At 40.6% G+C, this 24,014-nt stretch overlaps 1 protein-coding gene across 1 annotated transcript; it reads left to right on the top strand.

The window, feature by feature from the left end:
- The first annotated feature begins 810 nt into the window (after positions 1-810).
- Positions 811-15,814, top strand: ABCG2 (ATP binding cassette subfamily G member 2 (Junior blood group)). The gene is made up of 15 exons (XM_018084592.2): positions 811-1,016; positions 2,350-2,409; positions 2,883-2,997; positions 4,119-4,271; positions 4,688-4,845; positions 5,226-5,377; positions 5,821-5,925; positions 7,370-7,614; positions 10,029-10,111; positions 11,117-11,206; positions 11,789-11,913; positions 13,056-13,210; positions 14,147-14,236; positions 14,949-15,046; positions 15,532-15,814. The coding sequence occupies exons 1-15, from the start codon at positions 811-813 to the stop codon at positions 15,680-15,682; spliced, it is 1,986 nt and encodes a 661-aa protein (XP_017940081.1). The 3' UTR covers positions 15,683-15,814.
- Positions 15,815-24,014: the final 8,200 nt, after the last annotated feature.

Here is a 24,014-nt window from a genome sequence, read left to right as displayed (position 1 = left end):
ACCTAATGGGCTGACTCTAAGCACATTCAAAAAGAGGAGGGGCAGAAGACCAGGTCCTTTTGGACCTCAGTAATTTTGAGCAGATCTTTTGGTGAGTCACCTGTTGTACCCGTGGTTTCCAACAAGGGTGCAGTTTAAGTACAGGCCTTTCTGCCAGGGGCAGCCCTCCAGAAAGGGCATAATGTTGTGCTAGTGCCACTGTGAGACGTACCTACTTCCTCATATCTGGAGAACAGATATGTGGTGCCTGTGGCCAGGTGCTGCCGCAGGGAGGGTGTTGTAGGGGGAGGCCTCTGTGAGAAAGAACATGGGGTTTCCCTTCGCCAGACACGGCCACTTCCAGCTGGTGCCAGCGGACCCACTGCTGGCAAAGCTGAGCACGTCATTGATGCTGGAAAATACGAGAGAAACAGCTGTACAGACACCAAGGACAGTGAGGAAAGAGTGGGAGAGGGTGGTCCAGGTGCCTGAACAGACATTCACCTGAGAGGGCAGCTGGGTGGGCATCTGGTGGCCTGGCAAGGTCAAGCCACCACACCAGACCGTCAGGGTGGAGGGAGACCGTTCTACCACCCTAACACCGCATGAGGTGTGAAGCAGTAGGGCAGACCCAGCTCCTCATCAGCTCCATGTCATATCGAGGTCTGACCCCACAGGACCCAAACTGTTATCCAGAAGAGAGAGATCTAGATGGACATCTGCAAGGCCCACCATAGGTTCAGTGTCGAACAGTGGACCCAAAAGACGCATCTTTCCTCTCCATACCTAATCAAATCTTACCCTACCTGTTTTTCCATTTGCAGAGGAAGGATGGCAGAAGACCAGCCGCACCTGTGCATTCAGATGTCAGACTCGAATACAAATGGCATCCCCAGCAGAAGGCCGTCCTCGCCAGACTTAGCTGGCAGAGCAGGGAGCGTGCTCACTTTCCACAACATCTGCTACCGTGTGAAGATGAAGACTGGGTTCCTGTGCTGTCAAAAAACAGCCACTAAAGAAGTTTTGAGAGATGTCAAGTATGTATTTAAATATCTCTTTAGAGTACGTGTATTTTTTTTTTTTCTGTCTGGACAGCTGAGTCCACTCACATCACTGAGCACAATATACAATATTTGACCAAGATTTAGAAAAATTATATGTTCATGTCTGCTATCAGCTGTGCTTAAGCTTCCTGCTAGGCTCCAGTGGTCCTCAGTCTCTAGTGCTGAGCCTGTACATCAGAAAGCTCATGCTGCTGGGCATCATTTCCCTGGGCCCTAGGGGTACAGCCCTCCTGGCTGCTATCGGCACAGGGCCACACCAGCCAGCTCTGATCATTCTGCAGTACTTGGCAGTTCTCCCACTGGGCTGTAGTGTTTAACCGAGATACCAACAGCCTGTCCTCGATGGTTGTGTCTCCCACCCTAAGGTGGCCTTTGGAAAGGTTAATCTTGGGAAGTTTACTTATAATGTGTAAGACAGTAATATAAGCGAGGGTTATGTTAATTTTAAAGAGATGCATAGTTTTCTGGGTCGTTGGTGTTTTTTTGTTGGGTTGTTTGTTTTTTTTCCCCCCAACATTGAGCACTACTGTAGTAAAGGAATTGTGTCATTATGGCCTTTGTTCAATAATCGATGCATAAAGTTTGCCCATTCACAGTTCAGCAGTTAAACTAAGTGGCAAGTGCTTATACAATATGCCATTCCAAGTCACCTGTGACTTTCAACTCCCTAACTTCAATTTCTATCGTAAATATTCACCCTTTTGTGTAGCTCTGTCTGTTCTGCTCTTTGTCTGTGCAATTTCCACACCTCCTAAACATGAGCTCCTAAAGTCTTTCCTAACATCCTCAAGAGCCATATGTTGTGGTAACTCAGCTGACTGACATTGGTCATTTGGAACATTTTCTATCTGGCTTTTGAGTTTCGTGTGGCTTAATGTCAGATACAGAGAAACTGTCAACTGCAGTTTAAGTAAAGACAAATCCCTAGTATGTTCTGCCTACAGGGACCATTATTCTCTCTGTTAAAGAGAATAATACCTTTAGAACTGAATATGGTTAAAGCAAGTGTGTGCTTCACTTGCAGAGATCCATGGGGTAAAAATATATGTACAGATTTTTTTACATTTTACTCATGTTTCTGTACTGTCTTCATTATATGAAGACTGGTTCTTCTTGAATTAGGAATAAAAATTAAAGTGGAGTTGGACTGATCATAAATCTTGCTAGTGATCAGGCAGCTTCATTAATTCCAAAATTAATGGGATGCAGAAGGTAGTTGTACAGATAAGTTACACAGCCTACCAGTTGAAACAGTAAAAGAGGTAAATGCACTCTATTTATTTTGTAAATCTGTTTTGTCTTACAGTGGCATCATGAGACCTGGACTGAATGCAATTTTGGGACCCACTGGCAGTGGTAAATCTTCGTAAGTGCCCCCTTTGTCCTACACAGAGATTATACCAAAGAGAAAATGAAACTGCACATATTTAGCAGTTATGGACAATACTTTCAGAGAAAGATCATGCTTTTATTTTAGGTCTGTGCAAATCTCACCTGTTTCTGAGAAATACTTGAATTCAAAAAAGACAGTCAGGTTATATGACAAAGATGAAATTCAGCTTTAGTCCAGACTTTGCTGATAACACTATCTTTATGCATCATTCTAAGCAAAGCTCAATTTCTTGAAAAAATGGACATAAAATTGCACAGATCTCATTTCCTTAGGAAACCAGGAAAAAAACCAACTCAGTCCTTCAAAGTTGCTGGGGATTTTCTAAATTGCAAATGTTTAACGTGGTATGCTTTCATGTAGCTGTTTGTTCCATGAACTGGGCTTGTGACTCAGGGATCTTTACCTCCTGCATGCTCATCTGACAAAGTAACTAACTTTTCCTCTAGGCTACTTGACATTTTGGCTGCAAGGAAGGATCCCCATGGGCTTTCTGGTGACATTTTGATCAATGGAGCTCCTCAGCCTGCCAACTTTAAATGTACCTCTGGGTACGTAGTACAGGTAGGCAATTTTGATCACTGTATGGATTCTATTGTAAAAAGTTGCTGCTGTGTTCCAAGTGTACTTTGCTGTGATCCAAGAAGCAGGGCTGTTGCTGTAGCAACTCTCTACACATCTACCCTTGCTGGGAAAAATACTGTGCTTTGTATTTGAGTTGCTTTACAGCTTATGGGAGCAGATGCTTTCGATCTGGATCCCTTCTTGTTCTCCATTTGGGGGAACAGCTGTAGGCTATCAATATGCACGGAGTATTTTCCAAGTATGATGTTTTCTGGTAATATGCACCTGGCACCTCCACTTGCCCAGTAACAATGTCACTAACTCCCGTTCTAAGAAAACCTTTGTTCTGCCAGGGTGGGCTGGGAAGATGGACAAAAGAAGGAAAACCACATTTTTAATTTCTTTCCCCTCCCCACTCCTCGTGCTCAGCAGCAGGCTTGCAAATCTATCAAGGCCTGAAGAGGTGCTTCTATGAAAATTGTAAAAGCATGGTCAGCATGTTACAGAAAGGGGGTATCTCAAAACACACGTCACTCTGAACTCCCAAATCTAACAGATTCCCTTGCAAGAGACAAGCAGATAATATCTAAAAAACCTACCGTCCTTCCTCCTTTGCTGAAACAAGTTTGGAACACCTTCACCCTTCATCTTCACCCACATGGACACAACCTCTGTTTTCCTTCCTTCTTTTCTCCCTGCTCCCCTGGTAGGCTGGGGCTGCCTTAACAAACACACTCTGATAATGACCTGAGATGTAGCTGCTCCTTAAGTCCCTTCAGCCCTTCAGTCTCTCCCTCAACACCTCCAAAAAACTGCATAAGGTAAGAAGACAAAAGGGATAGTTTTTAATTACTTTGCTATTTATGGATTTTGATATCATGCATGATGAAGGATGTTCCTATATTACGTTGCTTTATGAATTGAGTCAAATACAATTACGTGCACGGAATCAACACTGCTATGACACAGGCATTGAAGATACACCTTATCACATGCTCTGGCCATTGCTACTGTCCCTCTGCATGCAAGAACAGCACAAAACATAGATAAATGCAGTTCTCGGAGGAACAAATAGAAGTTTCTAAGCAACCTCCAAGTATCTTTTTTTTTTTTTAATGAAGGATGATGTGGTGATGGGAACCCTGACTGTAAGAGAAAATCTGACGTTCTCAGCAGCACTTCGCTTGCCAAAGTCAGTAAAGGAACAGGAAAAAAAAGAACGAGTGAATCAGATCATCAAGGAACTGGGTTTGAGCAAAGTGGCAGATTCCAAGGTAAGGCATGTAAATATGGTGCTTAAACCATGAGTAAATATTAAGTGATTTATTTAATGAGCCAAATGGCTCAGCATGGCAGATTAAAAAAAGGCTAATTTCAACAGTCTGTTTCAGTAATACAATAATTAATAACATTTCTCTATGGGGATCTGTACAGACTGCACTGATGCTGCCCTGTGCTACTACATTGCAGGGAAAGGGAAAGGTAGTCTGTGTCTGGAGAAAAAGAGAACACCTCAAGTAGTACTAACATTAATAAATAGCCTATGTGTGAAATAACATTTACATCTATTCCAGAGAGTAGGGCCAAAATTTCTTACAACTCTTCCCAAATAGTGCTGTGTGGGTAGGATACTGTTCACTCAAGGATTTGTCATCAGGCCAAATGAGACAAGTTTCTTGTTTTGTGGCAGGTTGGCACCCAGTTCACTCGTGGGGTGTCCGGAGGAGAGCGGAAAAGGACCAATATTGGGATGGAGATCATCACGGATCCTGCCATCTTGTTTTTGGATGAGCCAACTACTGGACTTGATGCCAGCACTGCTAATGCTGTTCTACTGCTACTGAAAAGGTGATGGCCTAGGAAACAGCCTCCTGTTTTCAACACTCCTCTCTGCTACGCTTGGGTCGTATTTTACTTAAATTACAGTTAGAATGAGGAAATAGGGAAATCAGACATGTAATTGTTTACCAGCGAGCCAAGTCTGCAAAGGGGGTAGGAAAATGTCTGTATGAATTCTCTCTCTCCAAAGTGAGAATTCTTTTCTCATACGGACACTATGAATATGATTTGAATATTTTCTTTCTCTTTTTTTTTTTTCCTTCTTCCTCCCCTCTCTGGCATGACAAGTTAATCAAACTTCACCAAGGCTTAACTGAACTTTTGAATTCTTTTATCTAAAGGCTGAATTGACTTGTAAAGCTAACACCCGTGTTGTTCTTCACATTTAGAATGTCAAAACAAGGAAAAACGATAATCTTCTCCATCCACCAGCCTCGGTACTCCATATTCCGACTGTTTGACAACTTGACGCTGCTGGCTGCAGGGAGAGTGCTGTACCATGGGCCAGCCCAGCATGCCATTGGGTACTTCCAGTCCTTTGGTGAGCACAACTTTTGCAGCAACACCCTTAGTGTGCACTAACTTGAATAAAATGCCAATAACTGTGGGTCAGAGTTGGCCACAGCATGTATTAGCAAGCCCAGGGTTTTAATAGGCTAAGCATTTCTCTGGGACTTTCTCCTCTTAACCCACATGTAGGTTTGGATGATAGGTCTGGCCTCTAATGAACTGTTCCTGGGTGCATCTTAACTAGACAAAGCCCACGCTAGGGCTGGGAAGGCACATTGCCAGCTGTCGCCTTGCTTTTACTGATGGAGCTGCCTGGCAGTGCCATTCATCCCTTGGGAAAGCACAGACCTTTTGAATCCTGCCCTGCCCATGGTACAGTGGGCAGCTCAGTGGGCACAGCGTGTAGCTGTGTTCTTGACAGCCTTTGTCCAGTCACACAACCATCACTCAGGGCTTGCACTGCTGTCACCACAGGGTACCAGTGCGAGCCGTACAACAACCCTGCTGACTTTTTCCTGGACGTCATCAATGGAGACTCCACCGCTGTGGCAATGAACAAGACTGGTGAGATTAACAAAGGTATGAAATGCAGAGCTGAGTCAAATTATCACAACATGTATTTTGCCAGGAGGTGTCCAACACAACATTCTCAGGTGTCAACCAACCAATAACTTTGTTGTACAGTGTATGGCTGTTTGTATGCATAAGTGTCATGCACTGCTGATCCATGTTGCTTTAAAGGAAAAAACCCCACAAACATGCAATTCCTAAATCCTTTTTGTTTATGTGTGGAAAATAATTAGCACAACCTGTAATAAGTACCAAATTCACATGCAGCTCTACTATATAAAACATTCCTGCCTATGCAAGAATAGTTTGCCTCTCATAAATAGGTATTTAGTAATTTGTCACTGCTATCCATAAACTGACCTGCATGCTTTTGTGTCACATTCAAATAATGAGATGTTAAAGGTGCAAGAATATTTTCCTGTATTGAAATTATAATGTCTGGGAGTATAAGAAACTATTTTGGCAATTCTCAACACAGAGAAAGAGTTTTCATCTTCAAGGCAAACCAGCTGAAGTCCTGCAGAAGCAGAGATGATAAACCAGTTATGGACATAATTTGATGCAATTATGACTTGTATTCCATTAACCAATGGAATGGTTAATCTGTTAGGAAATTACTGTTTTCCTTCCTCTGAGCCAGGTGGGAAGAGAGCGTAGAGATAGGGGACCAGCGTTCACTTGATGCTTCCCTGAAGCTGTGGTAAGGCAGAAATTAACCCCAAACTAAAAAATCAGATCTTGCCTATGTTCAGTAGCATGCTTTTTCATCCTTTTCTGCTGCCACTCATTAATAGCATACTCTCTTTTCCCAGGACTGAAAAGGGACATGAAGTTGTGAATATACTGTGTACTCAAACACAAAGTTTCACTATATCTTTACCAAAAAAAGCAACTGTTTTACCAAATGCATTTTTCAGGATCTGAAAAATATTATACCTGGTAATAGATGTTGTTGGAAAAAGCACATTGGACTATAGTTGAGAAAAAATGGAGGTTCAGCTGAAATTTCTTCATGACTAAAGTAGAGACATGCAGGATTACCTGGATTTAAAAGTCTGGAAAGTCTAGAGTTATCTCATCAGATCTGTGAAACAGATCATTTACAGAAACCTTGAGGAGTTAGAAGCGGGTGTTAAAGTCACTTTTTGATTAAAAGCTATATTGTTGTCATGTTGAAGCTTCATGGGCAGACAAGGGTTTACCTAGTGAGTCTGCTGTGAAGCTGCTGCCTGTGGTCAGGTTGCACAGACAAGCACAGAGGTTTGGTCTTACTTACACAAACTCTTTTGAACTGCATGCTATGAGGGCAATGAATCACTGAAACTACATGTGCATATTAATTCTTCTGGTTCATTAGTAACTCTCCCATCCCAACAAAACTTCCCTGGCCTAACTCTTAAACAACCTTCCCATCCCTTACAGGCACGGTCATGTTTCTTTTTAATCTTTTCAGCAGAGAACACTGAAGAACGCACTGAATATACCTTGGCCGAGCACTTCGCAGAAAAATACTCCAGCTCTACGTACTACCGAGAAACAAAAGCACAATTAGAGAATATTTCTTTGGGAAATAAAAAGAAAACCAAATCAGTTTTCCGACAAATCACATATGCCAATTCCTTCCTTCATCAGTTGAAATGGGTGTCCAGGCGCACGTTTAAAAATATGATACGAAACCCTCAAGCTTCCATAGCTCAGGTAACGCTATTTGTATCTGTTGTTTTGTGGTATATGTTGAATTTATTTGACTCCTCTATTATTAGATGAGTCACTGGGATAGTTTTGCCTCTTGATATTTTGACTGTAGAAAGCATCTGAAGAAAGTGTGTTCAAGGTCTGGGAATCTGATTCCCTAGGTGTCCTCAATGCTCCCAAATGAGAGGCATGCAGGACTGTTCAGTAATTAATTTTGGACTACTGAAAGACTTTAGGAGGCAAGATCTTTTCCAGTAGGGTATTCTGCTGCTCCTGGCCAGGAGCACCTTATGTCCCAAGTAGTTTCTTGTGTTTGCTCATGAATATTCTTCAAACTTGACTCTAATTGTCCAGGCTTGGCACTGTGGGGTTTGGCCTCCAATCTTCTCCCCTGCCAGGAAAAGTTAACAGACTACATTAGCGTACCTAATTAACCTTCAGTACAAAATGAAGTGCTGGCAGTTGGCTCAAGCGCAAAAATATTTTCACAGTCTCGTAATGTGCGTGCTGTTTGGTCATTTGGCTGTCCATATTGGCAGTGATGTCTTCTGGATAAGATGTGATGAGGACCCACAATGGGGTCTAACACCCACCACGAAAGATAAGCATGTTCTACATGACTGGCCCTGTTAGTGCTGCTTTTTCAGGAGAATCAACACCAAAAGTGTTGACTTCTTCAAAGCTGTACATTGCCTTCAGAAATAAAGAATGTCTGGCTGCAGAATGACTAATCCTCAGGAATCCTGTAATTCATGGGCCAAACTGCAGTCACAGCAGCAGCAAAACTCACAATTCTCAGCAATTCTAGAGGAGACAACAGAAAAATTGGTCTGGATCCAGGGGTATAAATTATCTTCATCATGGCTTTTATAATGAGTGAAAAAATGGCCAGTGTGGAGGGGAAATGAGTCCAGAATCCCCGAGGTTAAAAGGCTTTGATATATGTGTGTGTGTCTGTATGTTGATACTATGGAGATCTTTAATAATTGCTTTGTAAAAGCTTGACCTTGTGACAAGAATTAGGCTCTCAAGGATCTCCTAATACCCCCAGGTTAATAGTCCTGACTTGTTTCTCACAATCTTTTCTATCTCCCCACCCTCATTAGGGATGGATTTGACCAGCATTCTTTTAGTGGTACACGGCCTGTTAAGCCTTTTTTTCATTAATCTGCTCCAAATTGGTCTTGAAATGATCCCTGCTTTCCACTGCAATTGGCTTAGGACCTAAATTATCCCTGACATTTGCTCCTTTCGGCAGGATCTTAGCGATAGGGTACCATGGATCAAGGGGTTTATGGTGTTAAGACTCATGCATTGCTTGGGCTTAAAGATGACAGAACTGCCTGATACCATCAGTTTTCCTGTGATTTTTGTCATTTGTGTTTAGCGTTTTAAAAGTGTGATGCACACACTTCAGTCTTCATCCCTGAGCCAAGTGTTATCTTTGCTATTTAAATTGTGTTACAGACTGCAAATATCAGCACATCTACAGCCCAGTCGTAGTATCTTGTTAAAAAAAGTCTCAAGAATAAGATGTGTGATAGACCCCAGCAATTAGACATTGTGGGGCATGAAAATAAAATGTCATCCTCAGCCTGGCAGTCAGGAAAGACTGATTGCCCAGCTCAAAGTAGCCTTGAGATGGCTGCAGAGAAATCCCCACAGAAGCACTCCACTGCAGAGCTGTGGTCAGCCCTGGAACTGAAGTGACCCTTGCCACTGACAGCAGATGGGGAGTCACTTTCTGTCCAAAGGAGAATGAATGGTGGAGATTATCAGTAACAAAAGAGGAGAAATGTTGCAATCAAATTAATTAATTTAATCACACCATCTAAGAATGGCTGAAACAGTGCTTGGGGAAAGGAGTTTGGGTGAGGTCCGTGTGATGCTGGGGATCCCTCTTTCTAACCTGCCCCACCAAGCCTCTGCTATCCTCATCCTCCCATTGCTAGTATTAGCATCCTCCCAGCATTCGTGGAGCAGATCCTCAAGATCTGGCCCCACAGGAGGTCACAGAAAAGCCATGATATCACTGCAGGATTGTGCCTCCTGCCAGTATCACCACGGCAGAGTGAGCAGCAGCTGAAGCTTCCATACTTCCCTCCTGTCTCATTGTCCCACTGCCTTGACCACATGAGGCAGCAGCAGCTGGCCACTGCCACGAGCAGGTGGCACTGGGGAGTTGCTGTATCTCAGACACCTCTTGGAGGATGTCATGGCTCGAGACTCACAGAACTGCAGAGCTGCAGGTTGCTAACACCCCATTGACCCCCTTCCCAGCTTGGGCAGCTTTTGTCCTTTCTGAAAATACTTCTTGTCAATCCGCACTCACCTGCTACATATTTTAAAAAAACCTACTGAAGTTTTGAAGCAATGAAAATGATACTTTTCCTCTTCTTTTCTTTTTTTCCATTTAGGTGTGTGTTACGGCTTTTCTGGGACTGGTTGTAGGTGCCCTTTTCTTTGGACTTAAAGAGGACTCCACTGGACTACAGAACAGGTTAGTCAGTTTGAGTAATGGATGTTCAAAAATTTGATTTAAAGCTCTACCTCTTTAAAGCAAATGCTTCCCTTCAAATCAGTAAGTAAGGCCAAGCCTGTGTTAGTGGCTCTGAAGTGAGGATGTTCCTTGGTCCCTGCAGAACTGAGAGGGGGATGCAGCTCTGCCCTGCCATGCTGGAAGCTGGACAAGCAGTCTAAATGAAATGAGTGATGATGCTTCTGTAGGATGACACTTTTCAGTGCCAGTCAGGCTGCTAAAAATGCTTAAGAGCAGACATCATATTAAAAAGGTTTAATTCAGCATGGCAGCACTTCAACTTATTTTCTACAAAGATTTTTCCAAGATGAAAAGAACAAAGATTAAAATATGCAGACTTGGCTACATAAACCTAGGAAATGAAAGCTTTAATCTTGTGTCTGTTTCTATATACACACACTTGAATTTACCAGCAGTAAGTCAGAAGGTGCACCTAAAGCTAGATTTTCAAATTATTCTGGTCTATGTATCATTTTGACAGCTGTATATACATGACCTGACACATGATTTTGCAACTATGAAACCTCTAGGCTGTTAGTCCTGAAACACTACATATATGGCATTTACCTAAAAATGGCCCAGTTTCAAATTGGGTATGAAGTGCCTTAAATTTCAGTGGAAAAAGTGAAAACTACTTCTCACGTTGCTTACTCAGTACCTCACAGTTTGCAATCAGACAAATGTCTCACAATCTGAGAACTTTTAATGTGTCAGGAAATAAGGTAAAAAAACTGCATCAGAGAACTTACTATTCTTGCATGCCAAAAGCAAATCCTAACTGTACCATTGTAATTCAGGCTTGTTACAGACTCAGACTTGTAGCCAAGCTTTCTCCCATGGAATTTGGGATGAGAGGTCACAGACTGCTAAACTTCAGGCACTACAGTTGGATTTACATACGCAGGAGTGGAAACACTACATTTACATCACATTTTTAATAACAGCTTGCTGTTTTGCTTTTTGTAGAGTGGGTGCAATGTTCTTTCTGACCACCAACCAGTGTTTCAGCAGCATCTCAGCTATTGAACTCTTCGTTCAGGAAAAAAAGATATTTATGTAAGTAAAGCATACAAAAGGTTATCAGGCACTACTGTTATAAAGCAAGTTTGTCTGCCCTACTGTGGCTAATTGTCATTTATGTACACCAAGTGGAGAGTTTTCAATTTATTTCACTGATGGTGCTCATTGCAAATGTGCTCTTTTAACCTGTGAGTTGTCTGGAAATCCCCCAAACAGTAGCTGTGATCACAAATAGCTGAGTTTAAAATTACTGACAGAGTAGGGGAAAAAAAACTCCCTGAATATTCAGTTTTGGTATTGATTAATAAGTTTGTGACTTGCTAGTGAAGGCAATAAATACTATTTAACTGGATTCTTTAAAGCTATGCATATTACATTGTATAAAAAATGAAAATTATTTAAACTTTACCCTTTCTGTTTTGATAGCACAATATATATTTACTAAAAACCATATGCACAAGTATCCACGTTCAGTGTCTGGCTTACTGGACATTTGCATTACAGCCTAATTGTGAAAGATTTTTTTCCAGTTTGAGCTAGAATTCATTTGTCTAAATAACCATACTGATTTTTAGTGATTTACATTTGTCATATGCTGTACATATCTCCGTGTTCCAGGCATGAATATATCAGTGGGTACTACAGAACGTCTGCGTATTTCATCGCAAAGCTAATGGCTGATTTAATACCCATAAGGACTCTACCAAGCATCATCTTCACCTGTATAGTTTACTTCATGTTAGGCAAGTATGGTCTCCTATGGTCACACTGCAACTCCCAACCCCCCTCAATAAATCAACGTGGAACATATGTTTTATAGATGTGTATGTACACGTACATATTTATGTAGGGTAAAGCACTACATTGGCATGGCAGTGGTTACTGCCAGTTGCTTTTAGCACACCCATGTGGTTTTCTACAGAAAAGAAACACTTTCAAAGATTTAAGCATTCAACACAGAATCTGTGACATCTCATGTCCCCTGTCCCTAGAAGGAAGCATGATGTGACCATTTTTGCATAGGTTTGTTCTATTCCTTTTCATCTATGGCCATCTTAAACTTCTGTTGACTATTACAAGATTACAACCCCTGCAAGAACACCTAAAAGAAAAATTTTTCATTTAAGATCTTAATATTGTGTGAATTAGTATCAAATTGTTATTTTTGGTGAGATGCCTTCTGGTTAATGAGCAGACTTTGAAAGTTGCTGGCACCAGCTTTTACAACCCTAGAACAACACATTTGAATGTCATCCTCAAAATATGTCCACAGCAGACCATTTTCCTAGAGTAAGTTTTCAGATGATGACATCCTTTTGGGATGTCCCAAAAGCTTGAAAGTACAAGCAAGACTTAAAAATAATCACAGTGTGCTTTGGTCTGAGATTTTTTCCCTAAGGAATAGGAAAAAAGGCTGCATCACCAAGAGGGTCTAAGACTGTGAAACTGGAGTGAGATAGACCTTGCTACCAAATCCACAGTCACCATAAGTCTACTAGGTCCTTTAGGAGAGCTCTCTGCTGGAAACCAGTGAAATGCTGTACAACTGCCGCTCATGGAATTGCACTAGAAATTTCTTCTTTGATAGACAACTTGAAGCCACAGTGAAGCCATCACTTTGGATATGTGGAGTAAATACTTTTAACTCCTACCTGTTCTGCCATCTCTAGTGTTACTAGTTATTCCTCCTGTCCTCCACTGTCAGGGCATACACAGGGGCTGTCACAAGCACCACGGCAGTCTTGGGTCTTGGTGATGTAGCCCATGCTGTCAGACAAAGGGGAGTGTGTAGGCAGTACACACTACAGAATTCAGGATAGTGTTCAGCTTATGGTAGAGCTTTTGGCAGGATCGTACTGAAACCCTTCTTGTTCTCATCTTTAAGGTTTGAAACCAACAGTAGAAGCCTTCTTTACAATGATGTTTACCCTTATGATGGTGTCCTACACAGCCACTTCTATGGCACTAGCCATTGCAGCAGGACAGAGCGTGCTCGCTGTAGCAAACCTACTCATGACTATCACATTTGTTTTTATGATTGTGAGTAGCATTATTCAGTTTTCTAGACTGAATCCTGAAACCCTAGAAATGCTGAAATGTAGAAATCCTACTAGCTCAGAGTTCAGCTGAATTCTGCAAAAAGACTGTTGGGGTCGAGCATGTTGCATATCCTGATTTGTCTGATTTGAGTATTCTGATGCTGTGGGGTTGAATATTCTGATTCGTCCTTTGAACAAAAAAGAACCGCGCGGGGGGGGGGTGGCTGGGGGTTTGGGTGTGAGGGCGGCGGGAGAAGGTGGCTCCCTCCGCCCTCTTCGGTGTGGCTCTGGCAACCAGCAAACTGCCTTGAAAGGAGAAAAGCCACCTATAGCTACATTTTTTTCTTTCGCCCTTAGCTTTGCAAAAGACAAGTGTGTCTGGCTGAGAACATGACCTGCAGCCTCCTGCTCTCTGAGACCACTGCTCCAGCTGTGCTTCTCAGCTGCAGAGCCCACCACTGGGCATGTCAGAACCAGACAACACACAAACAGCTCCAGCTGGGAGACTGGGAGACGGGCACCATAAACAATGAGGCAGCCCCGAACTCACAGACAACATTCACATTGCCTCAGACTCAGGGCACACAGGCAAAACCCGGTGCACACCTGAGGGGCAGCAGACAGTTCATGCGAGCCCATGTAGGACCCCCTGCCAGGAAGCAGAGGGTTTTAATGCACAGGGTAAAAGCATTCCCTGTTAACCTATTTCGGGAGAAAGACCTGGGGTTATGGCTCAAAGCTGGGTAACACAACTGATTCCTTCCCTCTCCCTTGTTCTTCCACTGGAATATTTTTTTTTCTTTAGAAAGGCTTTCCCACTCATTTATATCTGAAGAAGCAGAGTCAAGAGCTAGAGAAGAACACATGATAACAGCATGTAATTTGTAATTTGCTTTTTTTTTTGTTGTTGTGGCTTTTTTGTAATTCTTGTCTCTAGCTTTTCTCTGGGTTGCTGGTCAATCTCACAAGTGTCCTGCCCTGGCTCTCCTGGCTCAAATACTTCAGCATCCCTCGATATGGAATGACAGTAAGTGTTGTATTTTCCTGTGTGCAGATTTGGGAAAGGCTCGATAGAAAGGAGTATCTTTTGTGATAAAGAAAACTTCGAACTTTATGGTCTAATGAGCAAAACAAAACTAATTAAGTACAGCAACCTCGGAACATAGTGCAGGATCTTGAAACAAGAAAGGCTTCTCATCAACCAGCGCCCACTGCTGTCTGGAAGAGCTCATTTCTGTAAGCTAGAAACACCTCATATGAGGGAGCAACTGAACAACTACACCCAGTGCAATGCAGCTGGACAAAAATGATACAAAGTAAAGAACAATGTTATCACTAAAAAAAAGAAATTAAATTAAATTCTTCTCTTTTCCATCACTCTCTCTTTTCCATCTTGACAAAAACTTGCCAAGCTAAAGCTTTTTTCCTAGTTTTTGAGAATATAGCTAGGGTGATGTTTTGCAGAGAAATTTGGGCTTTACTATGCCCCTGCAGAAATAGTCTAGCCTAGGGGAGGTGGTAAAGCCTGCTGTGGTGCATGCTTAGCAGGGTCTGGGCTGCATACATTCCTTTCTTAAAAGAACCGTGCTGCTCACCTTAAAAAATAGAAATTTGGCCAACATAGTAGTGATACCATCACATTTTTAGAATAAATTTTAATTGCATTATATCTCATCTTGATAATGTATCATTCCTTTGCCTACTGATTTCTGTTGTCATTGTTTCCTTTATTTTAAAAGGCTTTAGAAATCAATGAATTGAAGGGTCTGAACTTCTGCGGCAGCATTAACATCACAGTTTTAAGCAGCAACAATAGCTATCCACAAACGGACCAGATGTAAGTATTTTGATTCATTGAAATGAATCCCACCATGAGTAACTTCAGAAGTCCTAAAATATTAGTCTGAGTATCAGAGATACACACTGATGACCAGCAGAATCTGTGAGTTTTTTAGAGAAAATGAAGTTTTGACTGGGTTTTTGCATTCTGCCTGCATAGAACACGCATTCTGCCCATTGTCATATTTAGTATTTATAAGACTAGAAATATCTGACAGTATGCTTCTTCCCTTTTCTTCAAACTGCATTTACTGAAAGACATTCACGCACACTACAATTTTACAACCTCACAAAATCCATCTCAGCTTCCTACAGGAAACTGGAGCTACAAGACAAACAAATTTACAGATAGAAAATAAAACAGTAACATAGCTGGTGTTCGCCTGACCTGCTGTACACATTAAATCACACTGCAGCTTCTAGGGATCTTCCTAGGTAATTCAAACTGACAAAGTCTATAAATGCATGTGTGTTTATCTGCAGAGTGTGTACTGGAGAAGACTACCTGAAAAGTCAAGGCATCGATGCGAGTACCTGGGGCCTGTGGCAGAACCACCTGGCACTTGCCTGCATGTCACTAATATTCTTCACCATCGCGTACCTGAAACTGCACTTCATGAAGAAGTTCTCTTAAAACCAGAAGAAAAAATGCAATTTCCACTCTTGAGGAGTTTGATGAAACTGACTGTGCAACTCACTCGATTATTTTTTTAAGAGGCCTTCCTTTGTACTTTTATGACGACACAAGTCAATAATGTGAATGCCATCCTTGTATGTTATATTTAATACTTACTATTAATGTACTTTGCTGAAATATCTAGCAAGACTCAGTCCTCCCTGCCATAAAAAATCAACTATTGATTTCTTCAAGAGACTATTCAGTCTTTCTGCATCTTTTAGCTATGAACTTGTTAAACACTAAAATTAACATTTAGTGGCTTAACCTGAAAAAAAAAAAAAGGTTGCATACTTTAATTAGCACCTACATTCACTGGCAAGAAATCCAGTGCTAAATGATGCTTATCAGGACACCAGTGCAGTCTCAACTGCTTATGTGCTCCCAGTCTATGTGAGACAGCAACAAAATCCTCGCCAACCCTGTGCACATCTCATACCCTTTTCCATTTGGGAATCATTACTGCTCTGGAGCGTAGTTGATTGATGACGTGAAGTCTTTCTTACCACACTGGAGTGGTAGGAGCACTGCTTTTTTAAATAAAGGTGACTGTGAATTTACTTACTCTGCCAGTTCACATAATCCTTGTCCTGAAATTTGCATTTCTTCTGTGTAACTGCAAGTCATCTTCGCTGTCCCATTATTGCTGCTATCATGAGCTCTTAGTCTTTTTTATAGTGACCAATTTCAAGTGCATGACTGAACAGGATGATACCACATTTTTAGAGGTCCACAGATTGCAGCAATCCTTTCCTGGCAGGCCAGCTTTTCCCTGGTCATGTGCAGCAGTGCTAGATCATCTTTATTTGGAGGACTTTATATGCAGAGTTATGCATAGTAAATGTGTTAAAATGCATAAAGACAACTTTATAGCTCTTTCTTGAGCTGTTACTGGTAATCTTTGCCCTGGTTTGTGCAGGTCATACAAAACAAACTTACGGAACCTTATTGCTCTAAGAGACTTACAATCATACAATATACTGAGTTGGAAGGGACTCAACAAGAATTATTGAGTCCAACTCCTGGCCTTGCACAGGACCATCCCCGAGAATCACACCATGGGCCCGACAGTGTCGTTCAAACACTTTTTGAACTGTGTCAGGCTTGGTGCTGTGACCATTTCCCTAGGGAGCCTGTTCCAGTGCCCAGCCACCCTCTGGGTGACGAAACCTTTTCTAATATCTAACCTGAACCTCCCCTGACACAGAGTCATGCTGTTCCCTCAGGTCCTGTCACTGGTCAGCAGAGAGAAGAGAGCAGTTCCTGCTCCTCCACTTCCCCTCGTGCAGCAGGTGTAGACCACAATGAGGTCTCCCTCAGGTTCCCCTTCTCCAGGCTGAACAGACCAAGTGCCCTCAGCCACCCCTTGTACAGCTTCCCCTTTAGACTCTTCACCATCTTCATGTTCCTCCTTTGGACACTCTCTAATAGATTTATAGCCTTCTTATATTGTGGCTCCCAAAACTGCACACAGGACTCAAGCTCCACATTGAAAGGACTTGAAGGACACAGGACTTGAAACAGCCCCAATGCAGAGTAGAGCGGGACAATCCCCTCCCTCGACTGGCTGGCGATGCTTTGCCTGATGCCCCCCCGGGCACGGTTGGCTCTCCTGGCTGCCAGGGCACTGCTGACTGATGTCCAACTTGGCTTTGACCAGGCCACCCAGGTCTCCTTCCACAGTGCTGCTCTCCAGCCTCTCATTCCACAGTCTGTACATACATCCAGGGTTGACCTGTCCCCAGTACAGAATCTGGCACTTGTCTTTGTTAAATTTTCCATAGTTGGTGATTGCCCAGCCTTCTAACTTGTCTAGGTCTCTCTGCCAGGCCTCTCTGCCTTCTCTTACACAACTCCTTCGAGGATGGTTACATTTCTATGTCTCTTGCAAAAATTATCCAAGGTAGAGTGACAGAATCAAAGAAGCAGAGGGAGCGTGTGCGCTCCTGTCAGAAGTACTTGGTTTGGAGGCACTGGTGCAGACCTAGGACAAGGACAGGAGGCAGAGAAGTGAGGGTGAAGGAGAATAGGAAAGAACCTACATTGTTCTCCAGCTTCCCTTTGCAAGCCTTGCAATGAGTGCTACAGAATTAAGGTTCATACACTCGTAATCTGTAGCTGTGCTCCAGAATATTCCCATGTGAGTTTTGAAACAAGTGACACGGGGCCTGTGGAAATAACATTTTAATCAATCACTTACAGTTGAACTGCATGAGAGGAAACAGACAGCTGTAGAACAGCATCGCAAATATAAAGGAATTTTACCCCCTTGACAGAGATACATCCTCGCAGTGGAGTCCTTGCTCCAACTTAAGCTGGGAACTCAGAATCTCACAATCTGTTTTTTGTAGTCAGACCCAGGGTTTCTGCAGAAGCCACTGCTAATTTCCATAACATCTGCTACAAAATTGAGGAGTAGCATTTGCTATTGTCAAAAAAATTGATATTTTAATAAATATCAAGTAGGTATTTTAAAAACCATGTTTCATACCTTTTTTTATTCAGCTTTGTCACAACTCTGCATAAGCATCCAGGAAACGAACTGGAAAGATGAAATAGTGCAAGGAAGATAAAATTACAGATTCACAGACATAATAGCACACACTAAGTTAAATTTTCAATTTCCAGGTTACCTTAGAAGGGGATTTTTGTACAGAAGGGTGTTGACATAAACTTGAATTTTAGGGAAAAAACACATGTCAATTTAAGAACACATGTACAAATAGAATCACACATGACATTCTCAATATTACAAAGAGCCCTAAAAAACTGAGGAAAAAAACTTGCTTGATCATTAATATTTCTGAATTTGGTTATTTGAGTGTATTTAGTTTTCAGAAAATAGGTTATGACCCTGTTAAATTTTAAAATATCTGCACCCAACTCTTGCATGACAAAATAGTTTGCTGTAAATTTATACTTTGGTAAAATAACTTAAGTTGCTGCTGAAAATAAAAATCTATTCTTCTTCCTAGATTATCAGGAAATGGTCACCTTAAACTATACTAACAGACAGATTATCTACTTTTACATTGGTATGGCTGAACTATAAGCCTGACCTTATGTATTTCTATGCATATAACTAACAAATAGAATCAAATATGAATGAAATCATAGTTATGTAGTATTCAGGCTTTTTATTAGGTCTTGACAGATTTGCATTTTAGGTATATCAGAATGGGCAGACATTCAAGTTAACAAAATGAATATACAACAATCCTGACTTTTTTTCTGAGTATTATTATTGAAGACTCAACTGCTGTGGCACTGAAAAATGCACATGGCATTAGTGGTTCCTGTACAGCAAAAGATTCACAGCTTCAGAATAAGCAACCATATGTTATTTGCAAGATGATAGTCTTACTTCCAACAGAATGGTAAGAATATTTTGTTAAAAATTTCTGAGGCTAGATTAGTTTTAATGTAAATTTACAGGATACATCTAAAAATCTGTATGAGATTTATACAAACAGTAAACAAGCTGCCACAGCAGGCAGGGGTTGTACATAAACAGATGAGACCAGTTACAGAATTATTTTTTAAGATTTCACCTCTCCTTTATGTTTGAAAGCATTTAAAAGCTTTCCAGGATGTAGCTTCTGCTATCTTTCTCATGAAAACAAGAAAAAAATTTGCATTTGAGATTTGAATTTTTTGACATTTTGTATTAGTATTCTCTTTCAAACTTCAATATTTTTGTTTAAAATTTTTAAAAAGTCTTCCCCTTGCCATTCCAGTAATCCACTGCAAATACTGCCCAACATTTTAGTATATTAAAACAGGATGACTAATTCATTATTTGAATCATTAAACTGAAGCAGATATTCACTCTTTCACAGCTTGCATTGATGAGTACTTGCAGGTACAATAAGGCTTGGCTGTTTGGTCAGAGCTGCTAAGACTGCAACATAATACTGTATTTTATCCTCCTAAAGAGGCTCAGGGAAACTTCTGCACATCCTGAACATAGGGAGTCCTTTGATGAACTTCTGAAAGCTGAATCACAGTGTTCATTCTACCAACTACGTCCAACATCATCAGCGATGATGTCAAAAACATTTCTTATCTGTGCAGCTTCCTTGACAGTTTCAACAATCACAAACCACTGAGAAGGTAACGTGGCTTTATGAATTCCTTATTCCTGTCTCATTTAAGCCTCTGTCTCATGTAATTGCCCTTTGATGGTTTCCTTTGAGCAGAAGGCTCCAGAAGAGTGAATCAAGAAAGATAACAGAGCTTTCAGTAGTACAATCTTCCACTGTGACTGTTTTATAGTGAATTTATGTTATTATCTAGAATCTGTGGTTGGATACTGAAACATGTACTTCTGACAATGAGCCATCATTCTTGGTGGTAAAATTCTGATTATAAAACTTCAACTTTTTTGGCTGTATTTGTATTTACAGATTTGATTGATCTTTGATTTCAATTCAGATTTTATCTTTCTAGAACATTCAGAGCTGGGATGTTGCTTATAAGTAAATGAAATGATCTAAGCTTTTGGTCAGCTCACATTTGTTCTAAACTTAACATTTTGATATATATGACTTCAGGATTCACATTGATCTAATCACTAATTATGGTATTGCTTTGTTGGTAAGATATAGTGCTGCAGGGGCAAAGAGAGCTTCAGAGCACAAAAATTGGCAGGAAGTGTTTTGTACCTTTAATTTACTTACACATTTGTCCTTTTTAAGCAGAAGGAAACAGTGATAACAGCAATGGGGTTATTCCAAAGAAATCAACAGAAAGAATACTCCAGGTCGTGGTACTACAAAGAAATGAAAGTACATTAGAGAAGCTGCCTTTGGAGACAAAACCCAACATCATCACAGATTTAAAACTGTAGAACTCTACAGCCCAGACAGTTGTAGCTGGTCCTTAACATTTCAACATTTTTAAAGAGTTATACTAGACTGTGTTCCAATCTGACAATAAAATAGGTTTTAGTACACAGCAGTGATTTCTGAGAAAGGAAACAATCAAATTAAGCTAAACCACTCACATTTTGAACAGATTTTCACACAGTACTGCACAGGTAATATTTACCATGAAGCTCCTAAACTTCTACTCATTTCAGCACTTGGCCATCTATAAGAATGTACTTACGTAAAGCAAATATTTCTTCTTGCACTGTCCAATACCTAGTTCTGTTTTTCACTCTGCAGAGAAGATAACATACTGTCACTATGATTTAATTTTCATTGAAGTGACCCATGAGACCAGAGCAAATCCCAGAGTGACTGCCCAGGAAGAGTTCCTATGCAGCTCAATGAGAGGACAAGTTCTGCTACTCCCAAGTGCATCACTGTTTAGCTCATTTGCTCCCAGTGATTTTAATGAGAATGCCCACACACTAATGAAATGACAGCAGCACAGTGCAGTCAATCTGTTATCTGAGCTCTGCAACTCCACAGTGAGATTTGTACAATTCTGTACCTCAGTTGCAAGAGCAGAAATTACAGTAGTAGTCATGTGGGACTTGTCTGTCACAGCATAGGCTTTAAATGAAGATTTTATTTTTCTCTTTATATCCAGAATTCTACTTTACATATTCAGGTGAGAGATGTCCCTGCCCACAGCAAGGGGGTTGGAACTAGATGATATTTTGAAGACCCTTCTAACCCAAGGGACTATGATTCTATTATATATCTGTTTCTCCCCTTTTGTTTGGGACTGACAAGTACAATCAGATTGCTTGCACAAGCCACTAGGCACATCAGCTCTATAGGAACCCCAACATGTACCTCTACAAACAAGGAAAGCAGGGGGAAGGAAAAGTGATTAAGAGAAGGGAAATAAATTCAGAATCCCTAAGGTTAAAAGGCTTTGATATATGTGTGTGTGTCTGTATGTTGATACTATGGAGATCTTTAATAATTGCTTTGTAAAAGCTTGACCTTGTGACAAGAATTAGGCTCTCAAGGATCTCCTTAATACCTCAAGGTTAATAGTCCTGACTTGTTTCTCACAATCTTTTCTATCTCCCCACCCTCATTAGGGATGGATTTGACCAGCATTCTTTTAGTGGTACACGGCCCATTAAGACTTTTCTTCATTAATCTGCTCCAAATTGGTCTTGAAATGATCCCTGCTTTCCACTGCAATTGGCTTAGGAGCCAAATTATCCCTGACATTTGCTCCTTTCGGCAGGATCTTAGCAACAGGGTACCATGGATCAAATGGTTTATGGTGTTAAGATTCATTCAATGCTCAGGCTTAAAGATGACAGAACTACCTAATACCATTGTTTTCCTAAGATTTTTGTCATTTGCATTTAGCATTTAAAAAGTGTGATGTACAGAATTTAATGATTCTGATTATATCACTAACTCAACTGAAAATGTGTTTTCGTGTATGAAAATTCCTGTTTCAGTTTGCTTACAATTTAACATCAAGTGATTTAATCTGGACTCCCAGAAAGTTTAAAAGACTTACATTTAGGTTTTATGTCAAGCCATTCAATTTTTCTTCTACATCCTCCATCTGAACTACTTTAAAATAATTAAAATAAATCACAAGCTGAAGGTTGTTACTTCCTAAAGAGTTATTAAAACTCATTTGAATCAATTAGTTTGAAGGAAGTTTTATGATTACAATAATCTTTTATTGCTTTCAGTACAGAAACTAAGGTTTTTATATTTTCAGTGCCAGTAACTGAAAGTAATTGCTTGTTCTCTGTAAGGAATGCTCCATTTGCTGTAATTAATAGCACAGCATTGCTAAAGAGCAGGGCGTTTATATTTTTAATAACCCTTGTTCCTCCTCAGCAATCCAGGGGTATAGAGAGAAGTATTTTTCTCCCAAATACCTGTGTGTGTTATCTGAGGTACACATTTCAGACTTGCTCTTTGTTCACTGCCTAAATTACAACTTTTTCATCTGTTTGATCAGCTGTTGCAACCGCATAGTCATAAAATTTGTTAGTAGCAAGCACCTAATGTTATTTCTACATAACAAGCAAGAACAGATACCAAACTGGCTACATACAGCTAATACATTATCCAATTGAAGTCCTAGGAAGACTATGTAAAACTTACACAGGTTCCGAATGCCACAGTTTAGAAAAACCTGAAAAAGCTCTATGTTTATTTATTAAGAAGAGGAAAAAAGTAAAAGGCAACCTAAATGCTGGTGGCAGGCTTAGGATGAATCTGTATTAATTGAGAGCTTTTAATATGCAGAAGGCTACTGACAAAACTGAAATCAATGGTATCCAATTTTTACTGGTTTTGCTTCCTCTCTGTAGCTAAAAATATTTAATCATCAATAATAGTAACTGTTGGAGGAATTCTTCTGGAATAAGGAATTATTTTAGTGGAATTTGAAACAAGTTAGCAAGCCTGTTGATGGAGCAATTTGAATTCCTTTTGTTGAAGGAAGCAGAAAGCTAGACAGTATAGAAGGTAAATTTCATTTTTCGAATTGCTGCCTTATTTTCAAAACAGATGTTAGCGAGTTATTTCATTGATTCTGTCACACATTTACATGTGGTTGGACAACTACACGATAAAGGCTATTGACTTTTTGAATGACACGTCTGAAAGGTCCATAAGTTACACTGACTCAGGAATGGTGACCTATTTTTCATAGCGTCCCCAGGCTTTATAAATTATATTGGTTCAGGCAAAGATTTAACAAGTGCCTGAAAGACTCAATAGTTCTTGCCATGGACTTACATGTTTTGCTGATGAAGCTGCTGCACTGGCTGGATGCTCTGGGCTGCACAAGAAATGTCATTGTCTTTCTTGACTTCTGTGCTGTGGAGACACAGTAAGAACTTTGTAGGCCATATACTCACTACCTGTGAGGAAAGACATTGTTGAATTTAGGCTTTCCAGGAGGCATTAAGAAATGTACTTGTAGAGCAGCATCCTACCAGGCCAGAGAATAAATCAATAAAAAGATTTGCAATTTAGGAGGTTGTTTCAGCACAGAGGAAAGATTTAAAAAAACCCAAAACATAAAAGCAACAAAGAGTTTATGTCAGGTGGACACCTGAAGTTAACAGCCAATAAAAATAATAATTAGAATAAATAGCAGCATCACAAAAAATTTAAATAATGTATGTCTACCTCTTGTTTTCACAGAGACTAAATAGTTAGAGCTCAAAACAACAGTTTCTTTATATGTGGAAGCTGATGGATAGGTTCAAGGGCAGCTTTAAGTAAACAACACTTCTCCATTTCCATGTATTTCCTCCATATTTCAAGAGAAATAATCTTTGCTGCCCTAAGGTTTTGAGTCATGCTGTCTAAGCAGACCATTTCATTCTCAAGAAAGTGCCTTG

The sequence above is a fragment of the Manacus vitellinus genome, unplaced genomic scaffold (genome assembly GCF_001715985.3).
Source record: "Manacus vitellinus isolate BGI_N305 unplaced genomic scaffold, ASM171598v3 scaffold_0_pilon, whole genome shotgun sequence".
Lineage (NCBI taxonomy): Eukaryota > Metazoa > Chordata > Aves > Passeriformes > Pipridae > Manacus > Manacus vitellinus.
This window is presented reverse-complemented; position numbering and strand designations above follow the sequence as displayed.

Coding starts and splice junctions, on each gene's coding strand:
- ABCG2 (XM_018084592.2), top strand. CDS start 811: ATGGCAGAAGACCAGCCGCACCTGTGCATTCAGATGTCAGACTCGAAT. Junction 2,998..4,118: donor CCTCTGGGTACGTAGTACAG/GTAGGCAATTTT, acceptor TTTTTAATGAAG/GATGATGTGGTGATGGGAAC. Junction 13,211..14,146: donor TCACATTTGTTTTTATGATT/GTGAGTAGCATT, acceptor TCTTGTCTCTAG/CTTTTCTCTGGGTTGCTGGT.